Below are 12,500 nucleotides of genomic sequence, written 5' to 3'. Positions count from 1 at the left end.
AATAAGTCGTTTATGGGAAGAAAAATTGAAATTGACAATAAGTCGTTTATGGGATGAAATGTTGGAATTGACACAATAAGTCGTTTATGGGAAGAAAAATTTAAATTGACACAAAAGTTGAAATTGACACAATAAGTCGTTTATGGGATGAAATGTTGGAATTGACACAATAAGTCGTTTATGGGATGAAAAGTTGAAATTGACAAGTCATTTATGGGACGAAAAGTTGAAATTGACACAATAAGACATTTATGGGACGAAAAGTTGAAATTGACAAGTCGTTTATGGGATGAAAAATTGAAATTGACACAATAAGTCGTTTATGAGATGAAATGTTGGAATTGACACAAGTCGTTTATGGGATGAAAAGTTGAAATTGACACAAGTCATTTATGGGACGAAAAGTTGAAATTGACATAATAAGACATTTATGGGACGAAAAGTTGAAATTGACAAGTCGTTTATGGGATGAAAAGTTGAAATTGACACAATAAGTCATTTATGAGATGAAAAGTTGAAATTGACAAGTCATTTATGAGATGAAAAGTTGAAATTGACACAATAAGTCGTTTATGGGACGAAAAGTTGAAATTGACAAGTCGTTTATGGGACGAAAAGTTGAAATTGACACAATAAGTCATTTATGAGATGAAAAGTTGAAATTGACAAGTCATTTATGAGATGAAAAGTTGAAATTGACACAATAAGTCGTTTATGGGACGAAAAGTTGAAATTGACAAGTCGTTTATAGGATGAAAAGTTGAAATTGACACAATAAGTCGTTGATGGGATGAAAAGTTGAAATTGACACAATAAGTCATTTATGAGATGAAAAGTTGAAATTGACAAGTCATTTATGAGATGAAAAGTTGAAATTGACACAATAAGTCGTTTATGGGACGAAAAGTTGAAATTGACAAGTCGTTTATAGGATGAAAAGTTGAAATTGACACAATAAGTCGTTTATGGGATGAAAAGTTGAAATTGACAAGTCATTTATGGGACGAAAAGTTGAAATTGACACAATAAGTCGTTTATGAGATGAAAAGTTGAAATTGACACAATAAGTAATTTATGGGATGAAAAGTTGAAATTGACACAATAAGTCATTTATGAGATGAAAAGTTGAAATTGACACAATAAGTCATTTATGGGATGAAAAGTTGAAATTGACACAATAAGTCGTTGATGGGATGAAAAGTTGAAATTGACACAAAAGTTGAAATTGACACAATAAGTCGTTTATGTGAAGAAAATTTTTAATTTACACAATACGTCATTTATGAGATGATGAAAAGTTGAAATTGACACAATAAGTCGTTAATGGGATGAAAAGTTGAAATTGACACAATAAGTCATTTATGAGATGATGAAAAGTTGAAATTGACACAATAAGTCGTTTATGGGATGAAAAGTTGAAATTGACACAAAAGTTCAAATTGACACAATAAGTCGTTTATGTGAAGAAAATTGAAATTGATACAATAAGTCGTTTATGGGATGAAAAGTTGAAATTGACAAGTCGTTTATGGGATGAAAAGTTGAAATTGACACAATAAGTCGTTTATGGGACGAAAAGTTGAAATTGACAAGTCGTTTATAGGAGGAAAAGTTGAAATTGACACAATAAGTCGTTTATGGGATGAAAAGTTGAAATTGACAATAAGTCATTTATGGGAAGAAAAGTTGAAATTGACAATAAGTCGTTTATGGGATGAAATGTTGGAATTGACACAATAAGTCGTTTATGGGAAGAAAAATTGAAATTGACACAAAAGTTGAAATTGACACAATAAGTCGTTTATGGGATGAAATGTTGGAATTGACACAATAAGTCGTTTATGGGATGAAAAGTTGAAATTGACAAGTCATTTATGGGACGAAAAGTTGAAATTGACACAATAAGACATTTATGGGACGAAAAGTTGAAATTGACAAGTCGTTTATGGGATGAAAAGTTGAAATTGACACAATAAGTCATTTATGAGATGAAAAGTTGAAATTGACACAATAAGTCGTTTATGGGACGAAAAGTTGAAATTGACAAGTCGTTTATGGGATGAAAAGTTGAAATTGACAAGTCGTTTATAGGATGACAAGTTGAAATTGACACAATAAGTCGTTTATGGGATGAAAAGTTGAAATTGACAAGTCGTTTATAGGATGAAAAGTTGAAATTGACACAATAAGTCGTTTATAGGATGAAAAGTTGAAATTGACACAATAAGTCATTTATGGGACGAAAAGTTGAAATTGACACAATAAGTCGTTTATGAGATGAAAATTTGAAATTGATACAATAAGTCGTTTATGGGATGAAAAGTTGAAATTGACAAGTCGTTTATGGGACGAAAAGTTGAAATTGACAAGTCGTTTATGGGATGAAAAGTTGAAATTGACAAGTCGTTTATGGGATGAAAAGTTGAAATTGACACAATAAGTCATTTATGAGATGAAAAGTTGAAATTGACACAATAAGTCATTTATGGGATGAAAAGTTGAAATTGACACAATAAGTCATTTATGGGATGAAAAGTTGAAATTGACACAATAAGTCGTTTATGGGATGAAAAGTTGAAATTGACACAATAAGTCGTTTATGGGATGAAAAGTTGAAATTGACACAAAAGTTGAAATTGACACAATAAGTCGTTTATGTGAAGAAAAATTGAAATTGACACAAGTCATTTATGAGATTAAAAGTTGAAATTGACACAATAAGTCATTTATTGGAAGAAAAGTTGAAATTGACACAAAAGTTGAAATTGACACAATAAGTCGTTTATGGGAAGAAAAATTGAAATTGACACAATAAGTCGTTTATGAGATGAAAAGTTGAAATTGACACAATAAGTTGTTTATGGGATGAAAAGTTGAAATTGACACAATAAGTCGTTTATGAGATGAAAAGTTGAAATTGACACAATAAGTCATTTATGAGATGAAAAGTTGAAATTGACAATAAGTAGTTTATGGGATGAAAAGTTGAAATTGACAAGTTGTTTATGGGATGAAAAGTTGAAATTGACAAGTCGTTTGGGGGACGAAAAGTTAAAATTGATACAATAAGTCATTTATGAGATGAAAAGTTGAAATTGACACAATAAGTCATTTATGGGACGAAAAGTTGAAATTGACACAATAAGTCGTTTATGAGATGAAAAGTTGAAATTGATACAATAAGTCATTTATGGGACGAAAAGTTGAAATTGACACAATAAGACATTTATGGGACGAAAAGTTGAAATTGACAAGTCGTTTATGGGATGAAAAATTGAAATTGACACAATAAGTCGTTTATGAGATGAAATGTTGGAATTGACACAATAAGTCGTTTATGGGATGAAAAGTTGAAATTGACAAGTCATTTATGGGACGAAAAGTTGAAATTGACATAATAAGACATTTATGGGACGAAAAGTTGAAATTGACAAGTCGTTTATGGGATGAAAAGTTGAAATTGACACAATAAGTCGTTTATGGGACGAAAAGTTGAAATTGACAAGTCGTTTATGGGACGAAAAGTTGAAATTGACACAATAAGTCATTTATGAGATGAAAAGTTGAAATTGACAAGTCATTTATGAGATGAAAAGTTGAAATTGACACAATAAGTTGTTTATGGGACGAAAAGTTGAAATTGACAAGTCGTTTATAGGATGAAAAGTTGAAATTGATACAATAAGTCGTTTATGGGATGAAAAGTTGAAATTGACACAATAAGTCATTTATGAGATGAAAACTTGTCAATTTGTCAATTTATGAGATGAGATAAATTGAGATGATCTCAATTTATGAGATGAAAACTTGTCAACTTGTCAATTTCTTTTCGAAGAACCAAGATGGCGGCGCGAGTACATCGCGAGGCTCGCGGTCTCTCCAGATTCTGCAATTTAGTAGTATTTTTCTTGCTCATTTCGGGTCTGTTCGTGCAGAACAGTTGTGCCTTAACATCGTACACCCAAGGTGAGCTTTTGGATATTGGTTTGCGAATTTCCGACAGTTTTATGGACAACCTTCGACTCCTTCCTGAGATCGCCAAAACACCCGGGGCTATGCACTCTGCCCGGCCGGGCGGAAGTGCTCGCAGGCGGCGTCGAGATCGTAAACAAAGGCGGGGGAAGCGCGGAGGACTAAGAGCTAAGCTAAAGCTAACACCACACCGGCTCTCTTTACCCAGCATTTTCCTTGCCAATGTACGGTCGCTGTTGAACAAAATGGAGGAGATTCGACTCAACATCACATACAGCAAGAGACTTTTGAACTGTAATGTTCTAATTTTCACGGAAACATGGTTAAACAGCGGAATACCGGACAACGCTATTGAGCTAGCGGGACGCCATACATTCCGGGCGGATAGAACATTAGATGGCTCCGGTAAGACCAGAGGTGGTGGATTGTGCATTTACATTAACAAAGCTTGGTGCACAAACTCTGCTATTGTTGGGAGACATTGTTCAGCTAACCTTGAGTTTCTCATGGTTAAATGTAGACCGTTTTATCTACCGCGGGAGTTCACTTCCACTATTATAACTGCAGCCTATATTCCCCCGGATGCTGATGCCAAGTTTGCTATGAAAGAACTTCACGCAGCCATCAGTAAACAACAGACCGTTCACCCGGAAGCTGCGTTTATTGTTGCGGGTGATTTTAATCATTCAAACTTAAAGTCAGTGCTACCGAAATTTCACCAGCATGTTTCCTGTCACACCAGAGGAAACAAAACCTTAGACCATGTTTACACAAACATGGCTGGAGCTTACGTCGCGACACCCCTCCCCCACCTGGGACAGTCAGATCACCTTTCTTTGTTCCTCACCCCCAAATATGCACCTCTCATCAATCGCGTGAAGCCATCAGTGAAGACCATCAAGGTGTGGCCTGCGGGGGCAGATTCCTCACTCCAGGAAAGGTTTCTACACACAGACTGGAGTATGTTTGCTTCTCAAGCCACCAGTGGCTCTCACACGGACATTGACTGCTACACCTCCTCTGTACTGGATTATATCAATACCACCATTGACAGTGTTACAACCCAGAAGCAGATCACCACATACCCAAATCAGAAGCCATGGATGAACAGGGAAGTGCGACTCCTATTGAAGACACGCAACACTGCCTTCAGATCAGGAGATGCACAAGCCTATAGCACATCCAGAGCAAATCTGAAAAGGGGCATCAAAGAGGCCAAGCACTGCTACAAGCTTAAGATAGAGGGACACTTTTCCAACGCTGACCCTCGGCGCATGTGGCAGGGCATTCAGGCCATCAGTGACTACAAACCCTCTCACTCCACCCCCGCAGCCACTGATGTCAACTTCCTGAACGAGCTAAATGACTTTTATGCTCGCTTTGAAAGAGACAACAGAGAAACTGCCACCAAGCTCAAATCCTCAGCTGACCACCCGCCGATCACACTCTCCTCCACAGATGTCTGCAATGCACTGAGCAGGATCAGCGCACACAAGGCTGCCGGACCAGACAACATCCCTGGACGCGTACTCAGGGCATGTGCGGAGCAGCTCGCTGGGGTTTTTACAGACATTTTCAACCTGTCTCTTGCCCAAGCAGCTGTACCAACATGCTTTAAATGCACTTCCATTGTGCCAGTGCCAAAACACTCCAGCCCGAAGTGCCTTAACGACTACCGCCCTGTAGCACTCACACCCATCGTAATGAAGTGCTTTGAGCGGCTGGTCCTGGCACACCTAAAAGACTCTCTTCCATCCACATTGGACTCACACCAGTTTGCCTACCGTAGCAATAGGAGCACAGAGGATGCAGTTTCCATGGCACTGCACTCTGTGCTCACACATCTGGACAATAAGAACACTTATGCACGCATGCTGTTTGTTGACTTCAGCTCAGCATTCAACACTGTCATCCCAACTAAGTTAATAGCCAAACTTGGAGACCTGGGCATCAACACCTCCATGTGCAACTGGATTTTGGACTTTTTGACCAACAGACCCCAGAATGTTCGATCAGGCTCCAACTGCTCCACGTCCATCACACTCAACACTGGTGTACCACAGGGCTGTGTGCTAAGCCCGTTTCTCTACTCCCTCTTCACCTCCGACTGCAAGCCTGTGTACGGATCTAATTCCATCGTCAAGTTTGCGGACGACACTACGGTGATTGGTCTCATCAGCAACAACGATGAGACTGCCTATAGGGAGGAGATCAAGCACCTGGCCACATGGTGCACTGAAAATAACCAGCTCCTCAACACCACCAAAACGAAGGAGCTCATCGTGGACTTCAGGAAAGTGTCAAGAGGCACACACGACACCATCCACATCAATGGAATGGCTGTTGAGCGTGTCTCCAGTTTCAAGTTCCTGGGGACCCACATCTCGGCGGACATGACCTGGACAACCAACACCTCCAGCCTGGTCAAGAAGGCTCACCAGCGCCTTTTCTTCCTGAGGACACTGAGGAAGAATCAGCTCTCCTCCACTATCCTGGTGAACTTCTATCGCTGTGCAATAGAAAGCATCCTGACCAACTGTGCTACAGTGTGGTATGGGAGCTGTTCTGTTGCAGAGCGCAAGGCACTGCAGCGGGTGGTGAAAACCGCCCAGCGCATCACTGGGACTCCACTACCTGCCATCGAGCACATCCAGAGGAAACGCTGTCTGCATCGAGCTCGCAGCATCCTTAAGGACTCCTCTCACCCAGCCCACAGACTGTTTTCTCTCCTGCCCTCCGGCAGGCGTTTCAGGTGCCTCCGGACCAGGACCAGCAGACTAAAGAACAGTTTTTTCCCCAGAGCTGTCTCTTTATTAAACTCTAACCCTCATTGATCCCACTCCCCTCATATACTGATTGACTCTCCTCTCCCTCCTCACACCTGCCTCCATTTTGTTATTTGCAATACTATAATGTTCATTTGCACTGCTGACTGTTATTACAGAAACAACTGTTTACATATGCATCTTGCACTACTACCTTGACTGGAATATGCTCAATTTGCACTGCCGACTGTTTATTTACAGTACCGACTGTTTACATATACATTTGCAATACCATACTTTAACTGTAATATGCAATTATTTCCACTGCACTTTCACTCGGATAGCTTCTGTCCAAACTTTATTTGCACTACTTTAAATCCATTGTTATACTGCTCATTTTAGCCTAACTTATACATATATCTATTTGTAAAATTCTGTTTATAGTAATAGCCATCTGTATATTATGCTCACATTCTGTTTATAGTAACACCCATCTGTATATATATATTCATAGTACATATCTATCTGTAAAATTCTGTTTATAGTAATAGCCATCTGTATATTATGCTCACATTCTGTTTATAGTAACACCCATCTGTATATATATTCAGTACATATCTATCTGTAAAAATTCTGTTTATAGTAATAGCCATCTGTATATTATATTCAGTACATATCTAGCTGTAAATTCTGTTCACAGTAATAGTTATCTGTATATTATATTCATAGGACAAATCTATCTGTAAATTTTTGTTTATAATAGTATTCAACTCTATATTTATTCAGTACATATCCATGTTCTGCACTTATGGAACCACTGTATATCCTGCACTTGCTGCTATTGCACTTCTGGTTAGACCTAAACTGCATTTCGTTGCCTTGTACCTGTACTTGTGTAATGACAATAAAGTTGAATCTAATCTAATCTAATCTAAAAGTTGAAATTGACAAGTCATTTATGAGATGAAAAGTTGAAATTGACACAATAAGTCGTTTATGGGACGAAAAGTTGAAATTGACAAGTCGTTTATAGGAGGAAAAGTTGAAATTGACACAATAAGTCGTTTATGGGATGAAAAGTTGAAATTGACAAGTCATTTATGGGACGAAAAGTTGAAATTGACACAATAAGTCGTTTATGAGATGAAAAGTTGAAATTGACACAATAAGTAATTTATGGGATGAAAAGTTGAAATTGACACAATAAGTCATTTATGAGATGAAAAGTTGAAATTGACACAATAAGTCGTTGATGGGATGAAAAGTTGAAATTGACACAATAAGTCATTTATGAGATGAAAAGTTGAAATTGACAAGTCATTTATGAGATGAAAAGTTGAAATTGACACAATAAGTCGTTTATGGGACGAAAAGTTGAAATTGACAAGTCGTTTATAGGATGAAAAGTTGAAATTGACACAATAAGTCGTTTATGGGATGAAAAGTTGAAATTGACAAGTCATTTATGGGACTAAAAGTTGAAATTGACACAATAAGTCGTTTATGAGATGAAAAGTTGAAATTGACACAATAAGTAATTTATGGGATGAAAAGTTGAAATTGACACAATAAGTCATTTATGAGATGAAAAGTTGAAATTGACACAATAAGTCATTTATGGGATGAAAAGTTGAAATTGACACAATAAGTCGTTGATGGGATGAAAAGTTGAAATTGACACAAAAGTTGAAATTGACACAATAAGTCGTTTATGTGAAGAAAATTTTTAATTTACACAATAAGTCATTTATGAGATGATGAAAAGTTGAAATTGACACAATAAGTCGTTAATGGGATGAAAAGTTGAAATTGACACAATAAGTCATTTATGAGATGATGAAAAGTTGAAATTGACACAATAAGTCGTTTATGGGATGAAAAGTTGAAATTGACACAAAAGTTCAAATTGACACAATAAGTCGTTTATGTGAAGAAAATTGAAATTGATACAATAAGTCGTTTATGGGATGAAAAGTTGAAATTGACAAGTCGTTTATGGGATGAAAAGTTGAAATTGACACAATAAGTCGTTTATGGGACGAAAAGTTGAAATTGACAAGTCGTTTATAGGAGGAAAAGTTGAAATTGACACAATAAGTCGTTTATGGGATGAAAAGTTGAAATTGACAATAAGTCATTTATGGGAAGAAAAGTTGAAATTGACAATAAGTCGTTTATGGGATGAAATGTTGGAATTGACACAATAAGTCGTTTATGGGAAGAAAAATTGAAATTGACACAAAAGTTGAAATTGACACAATAAGTCGTTTATGGGATGAAATGTTGGAATTGACACAATAAGTCGTTTATGGGATGAAAAGTTGAAATTGACAAGTCATTTATGGGACGAAAAGTTGAAATTGACACAATAAGACATTTATGGGACGAAAAGTTGAAATTGACAAGTCGTTTATGGGATGAAAAGTTGAAATTGACACAATAAGTCATTTATGAGATGAAAAGTTGAAATTGACACAATAAGTCGTTTATGGGACGAAAAGTTGAAATTGACAAGTCGTTTATGGGACGAAAAGTTGAAATTGACAAGTCGTTTATGGGACGAAAAGTTGAAATTGACAAGTCGTTTATAGGATGAAAAGTTGAAATTGACACAATAAGTCGTTTATGGGATGAAAAGTTGAAATTGACAAGTCGTTTATAGGATGAAAAGTTGAAATTGACACAATAAGTCGTTTATAGGATGAAAAGTTGAAATTGACACAATAAGTCATTTATGGGACGAAAAGTTGAAATTGACACAATAAGTCGTTTATGAGATGAAAATTTGAAATTGATACAATAAGTCGTTTATGGGATGAAAAGTTGAAATTGACAAGTCGTTTATGGGACGAAAAGTTGAAATTGACAAGTCGTTTATGGGATGAAAAGTTGAAATTGACAAGTCGTTTATGGGATGAAAAGTTGAAATTGACACAATAAGTCATTTATGAGATGAAAAGTTGAAATTGACACAATAAGTCATTTATGGGATGAAAAGTTGAAATTGACACAATAAGTCATTTATGGGATGAAAAGTTGAAATTGACACAATAAGTCGTTTATGGGATGAAAAGTTGAAATTGACACAATAAGTCGTTTATGGGATGAAAAGTTGAAATTGACACAAAAGTTGAAATTGACACAATAAGTCGTTTATGTGAAGAAAAATTGAAATTGACAAGTCATTTATGAGATTAAAAGTTGAAATTGACACAATAAGTCATTTATTGGAAGAAAAGTTGAAATTGACACAAAAGTTGAAATTGACACAATAAGTCGTTTATGGGAAGAAAAATTGAAATTGACACAATAAGTCGTTTATGAGATGAAAAGTTGAAATTGACACAATAAGTTGTTTATGGGATGAAAAGTTGAAATTGACACAATAAGTCGTTTATGAGATGAAAAGTTGAAATTGACACAATAAGTCATTTATGAGATGAAAAGTTGAAATTGACAATAAGTAGTTTATGGGATGAAAAGTTGAAATTGACAAGTTGTTTATGGGATGAAAAGTTGAAATTGACAAGTCGTTTGGGGGACGAAAAGTTAAAATTGATACAATAAGTCATTTATGAGATGAAAAGTTGAAATTGACACAATAAGTCATTTATGGGACGAAAAGTTGAAATTGACACAATAAGTCGTTTATGAGATGAAAAGTTGAAATTGATACAATAAGTCATTTATGGGACGAAAAGTTGAAATTGACACAAAAGTCATTTATGGGAAGAAAAGTTGAAATTGACACACATCAGCGTCTTGTTTTAATGTCTTGATGATGAAGCTCAGAGCAGATGATTGACAGATCAGCGTTGCTATGGAAACCTCCGCTGAAGCGAGCTCGTCTGCTGCCACTTCGAGGTCATAAACTTGCTAAAACAACAGCGAGTTTAAACCGCGTCTCGCTCAGGAATGTGAATGAGTGTCTTGATGCTCTCGTCTCGAGGCGACAGCAGAACGTGGAGCAAAGAGAGACGAGAGCCAGAGAGAAAGAGTTAGTGTTGGAGAAGAATAGAAGACGAGACGCTCGAGAACGAGAGGAACGTCTTCAGACAAACACAATGAGTCTCCACACGGATCACCAGGCCATTATACTCCACTTCACTTACTGAACCCTGACCTTCACTACGTTACTCAGTGTGGGACATTCAACTTTAACTTCTGTTAAAACTACTAGAAATAATAGAAGAACGCCATCATGATCTAGTAAATCGAGATCGAGTTTAAACGACTCTTCATATCCAGTAATATTGTAGATCTGACTGACACTATCAGAACTGAACTTATCTGAATAATAACTATTGTTTTTAAAGCCACTGAGTCTGAATTTCTCATATTTGATGGTTTGCCATCATGCGAATGTGATATCATCGCTGTAGTGAGGAACATCAGGTCATTTTTAAAAATACTTTAATGAAAATGCTAAAGGTTCACTGACTGAATTATTCACAATAAGGCCAGGAACAAATCATGAGTCGATGATGAATTCATGTTGATGATCATCTTCCTCTAGATCTGCTGATGAAGCACACGACCGTCTCACACATGAAGGTTTGAGTTTATGCTTCAGATTCGCTTCTAAATCCAGATTCAAAACGCGTCTTTATTCTTTGGCATTTTTGTCGTAATATTGTTATATGCTTGTTTTTATATGATGCTCATTAATTATTTCATATATGTAATGCCTTGGCAACCAGCTCAAATAAAGTACGTTTCAGTTTTGGTATGTTTTATTATATTTCATGAAACAAAATTGTTGCGTATCGTTTTGTTTATAGTTTTAGTTAGCTATAATAGCCCTGTCCACTATGTTCAGCAATGTTCTCCGTAAGCAGAGCGAGTGCACTTAAAGACAGCAGCACATAAAGAACCCCTGCTGATCGACACACACACTCTGTCCTGCTGATCGACACACACACTCTGTCCTGCTGGACGACACACACACTCTGTCCTGCTGGACGACACACACACTCTGTCCTGCTGGTCGACACACACACTCTGTCCTGCTGGTCGACACACACACTCTGTCCTGCTGGACGACACACACACTCTGTCCAGCTGGACGACACACACACTCTGTCCTGCTGATCGACACACACACACTGTCCTGCTGGTGGAAGAGCTTTAGATGTGAAGGAGATCTTCACCATCATTAGATCTCAGACACTCAACAGTTCCCGAGACGCTGGAGCGGAACAGCAGGAGAAAGCAGAGAGGGAGAAATAAAGACGCTGGACATTCAGAGCAAGAGGAAACACGTTTAATTACATCATCATCAGGTGTGTGTTTCTGTGTGAATCCTCTTCATCATCACGTCGACGTCAGCGTTTCACACACACACACACACACACACACACTCCAGATCGAGGTCACGTGAGCGAGTCCAGCTGCGTCTGAATCCTCTCCATCTGTAACACACACACACACACATACACACAGAACCTGAGCGTCTGAACGCAGAACATCAGACCTTCAGTCGTGTGGGATTCGGGTTCAGGATTGGGGATTGGGGTTTGGGGGTTTGGGGATTGGGGTTTGGGGATTGGGGTTTGGGGATTGGGGTTTGGGGATTGGGGTTTGGGGATTGGGGGTTTGGGGAATGGGGTTTGGGGATTAGGGATTGGGGATTAGGGATTGGGGTTTGAGGATTGGGGTTTGGGGATTGGGGTTTGGGGATTGAGGATTGGGGTTTGGGGATTGAGGATTGGGGTTTGAGGATTGGGGTTTGAGGATTGGGGTTTGGGGATTGGGGATTGGGGT

The 12,500-nt window shown here is 37.5% G+C and overlaps 1 protein-coding gene across 3 annotated transcripts in view; it reads right to left on the bottom strand.

Annotated features, from left to right (window-relative positions):
* The window catches only part of commd10 (COMM domain containing 10), a 62,132-nt gene that overhangs the window by 18,249 nt on the left and 31,383 nt on the right, over window positions 1-12,500 (bottom strand). For 2 of the 3 annotated variants that reach the window (XM_082187457.1, XM_082187459.1), the window contains one exon: window positions 11,985-12,148. The exons of the other annotated variant lie outside the window; for it this stretch is intronic. In XM_082187457.1, the coding sequence (XP_082043583.1) occupies window positions 12,110-12,148 (39 nt within the window). In that variant the 3' untranslated portion in view covers window positions 11,985-12,109. Of the gene's footprint in view, window positions 1-11,984; window positions 12,149-12,500 lie in introns of those variants that run through there. 3 annotated transcript variants of the gene reach the window in all.

The sequence above is a fragment of the Leuciscus leuciscus genome, assembly GCF_965113295.1.
Source record: "Leuciscus leuciscus genome assembly, chromosome: 13".
NCBI classification, from domain to species: Eukaryota; Metazoa; Chordata; class Actinopteri; order Cypriniformes; family Leuciscidae; genus Leuciscus; species Leuciscus leuciscus.
Note: the sequence above shows the minus strand (reverse complement) of the source record. Positions and strands in the feature narration are given on the sequence as shown.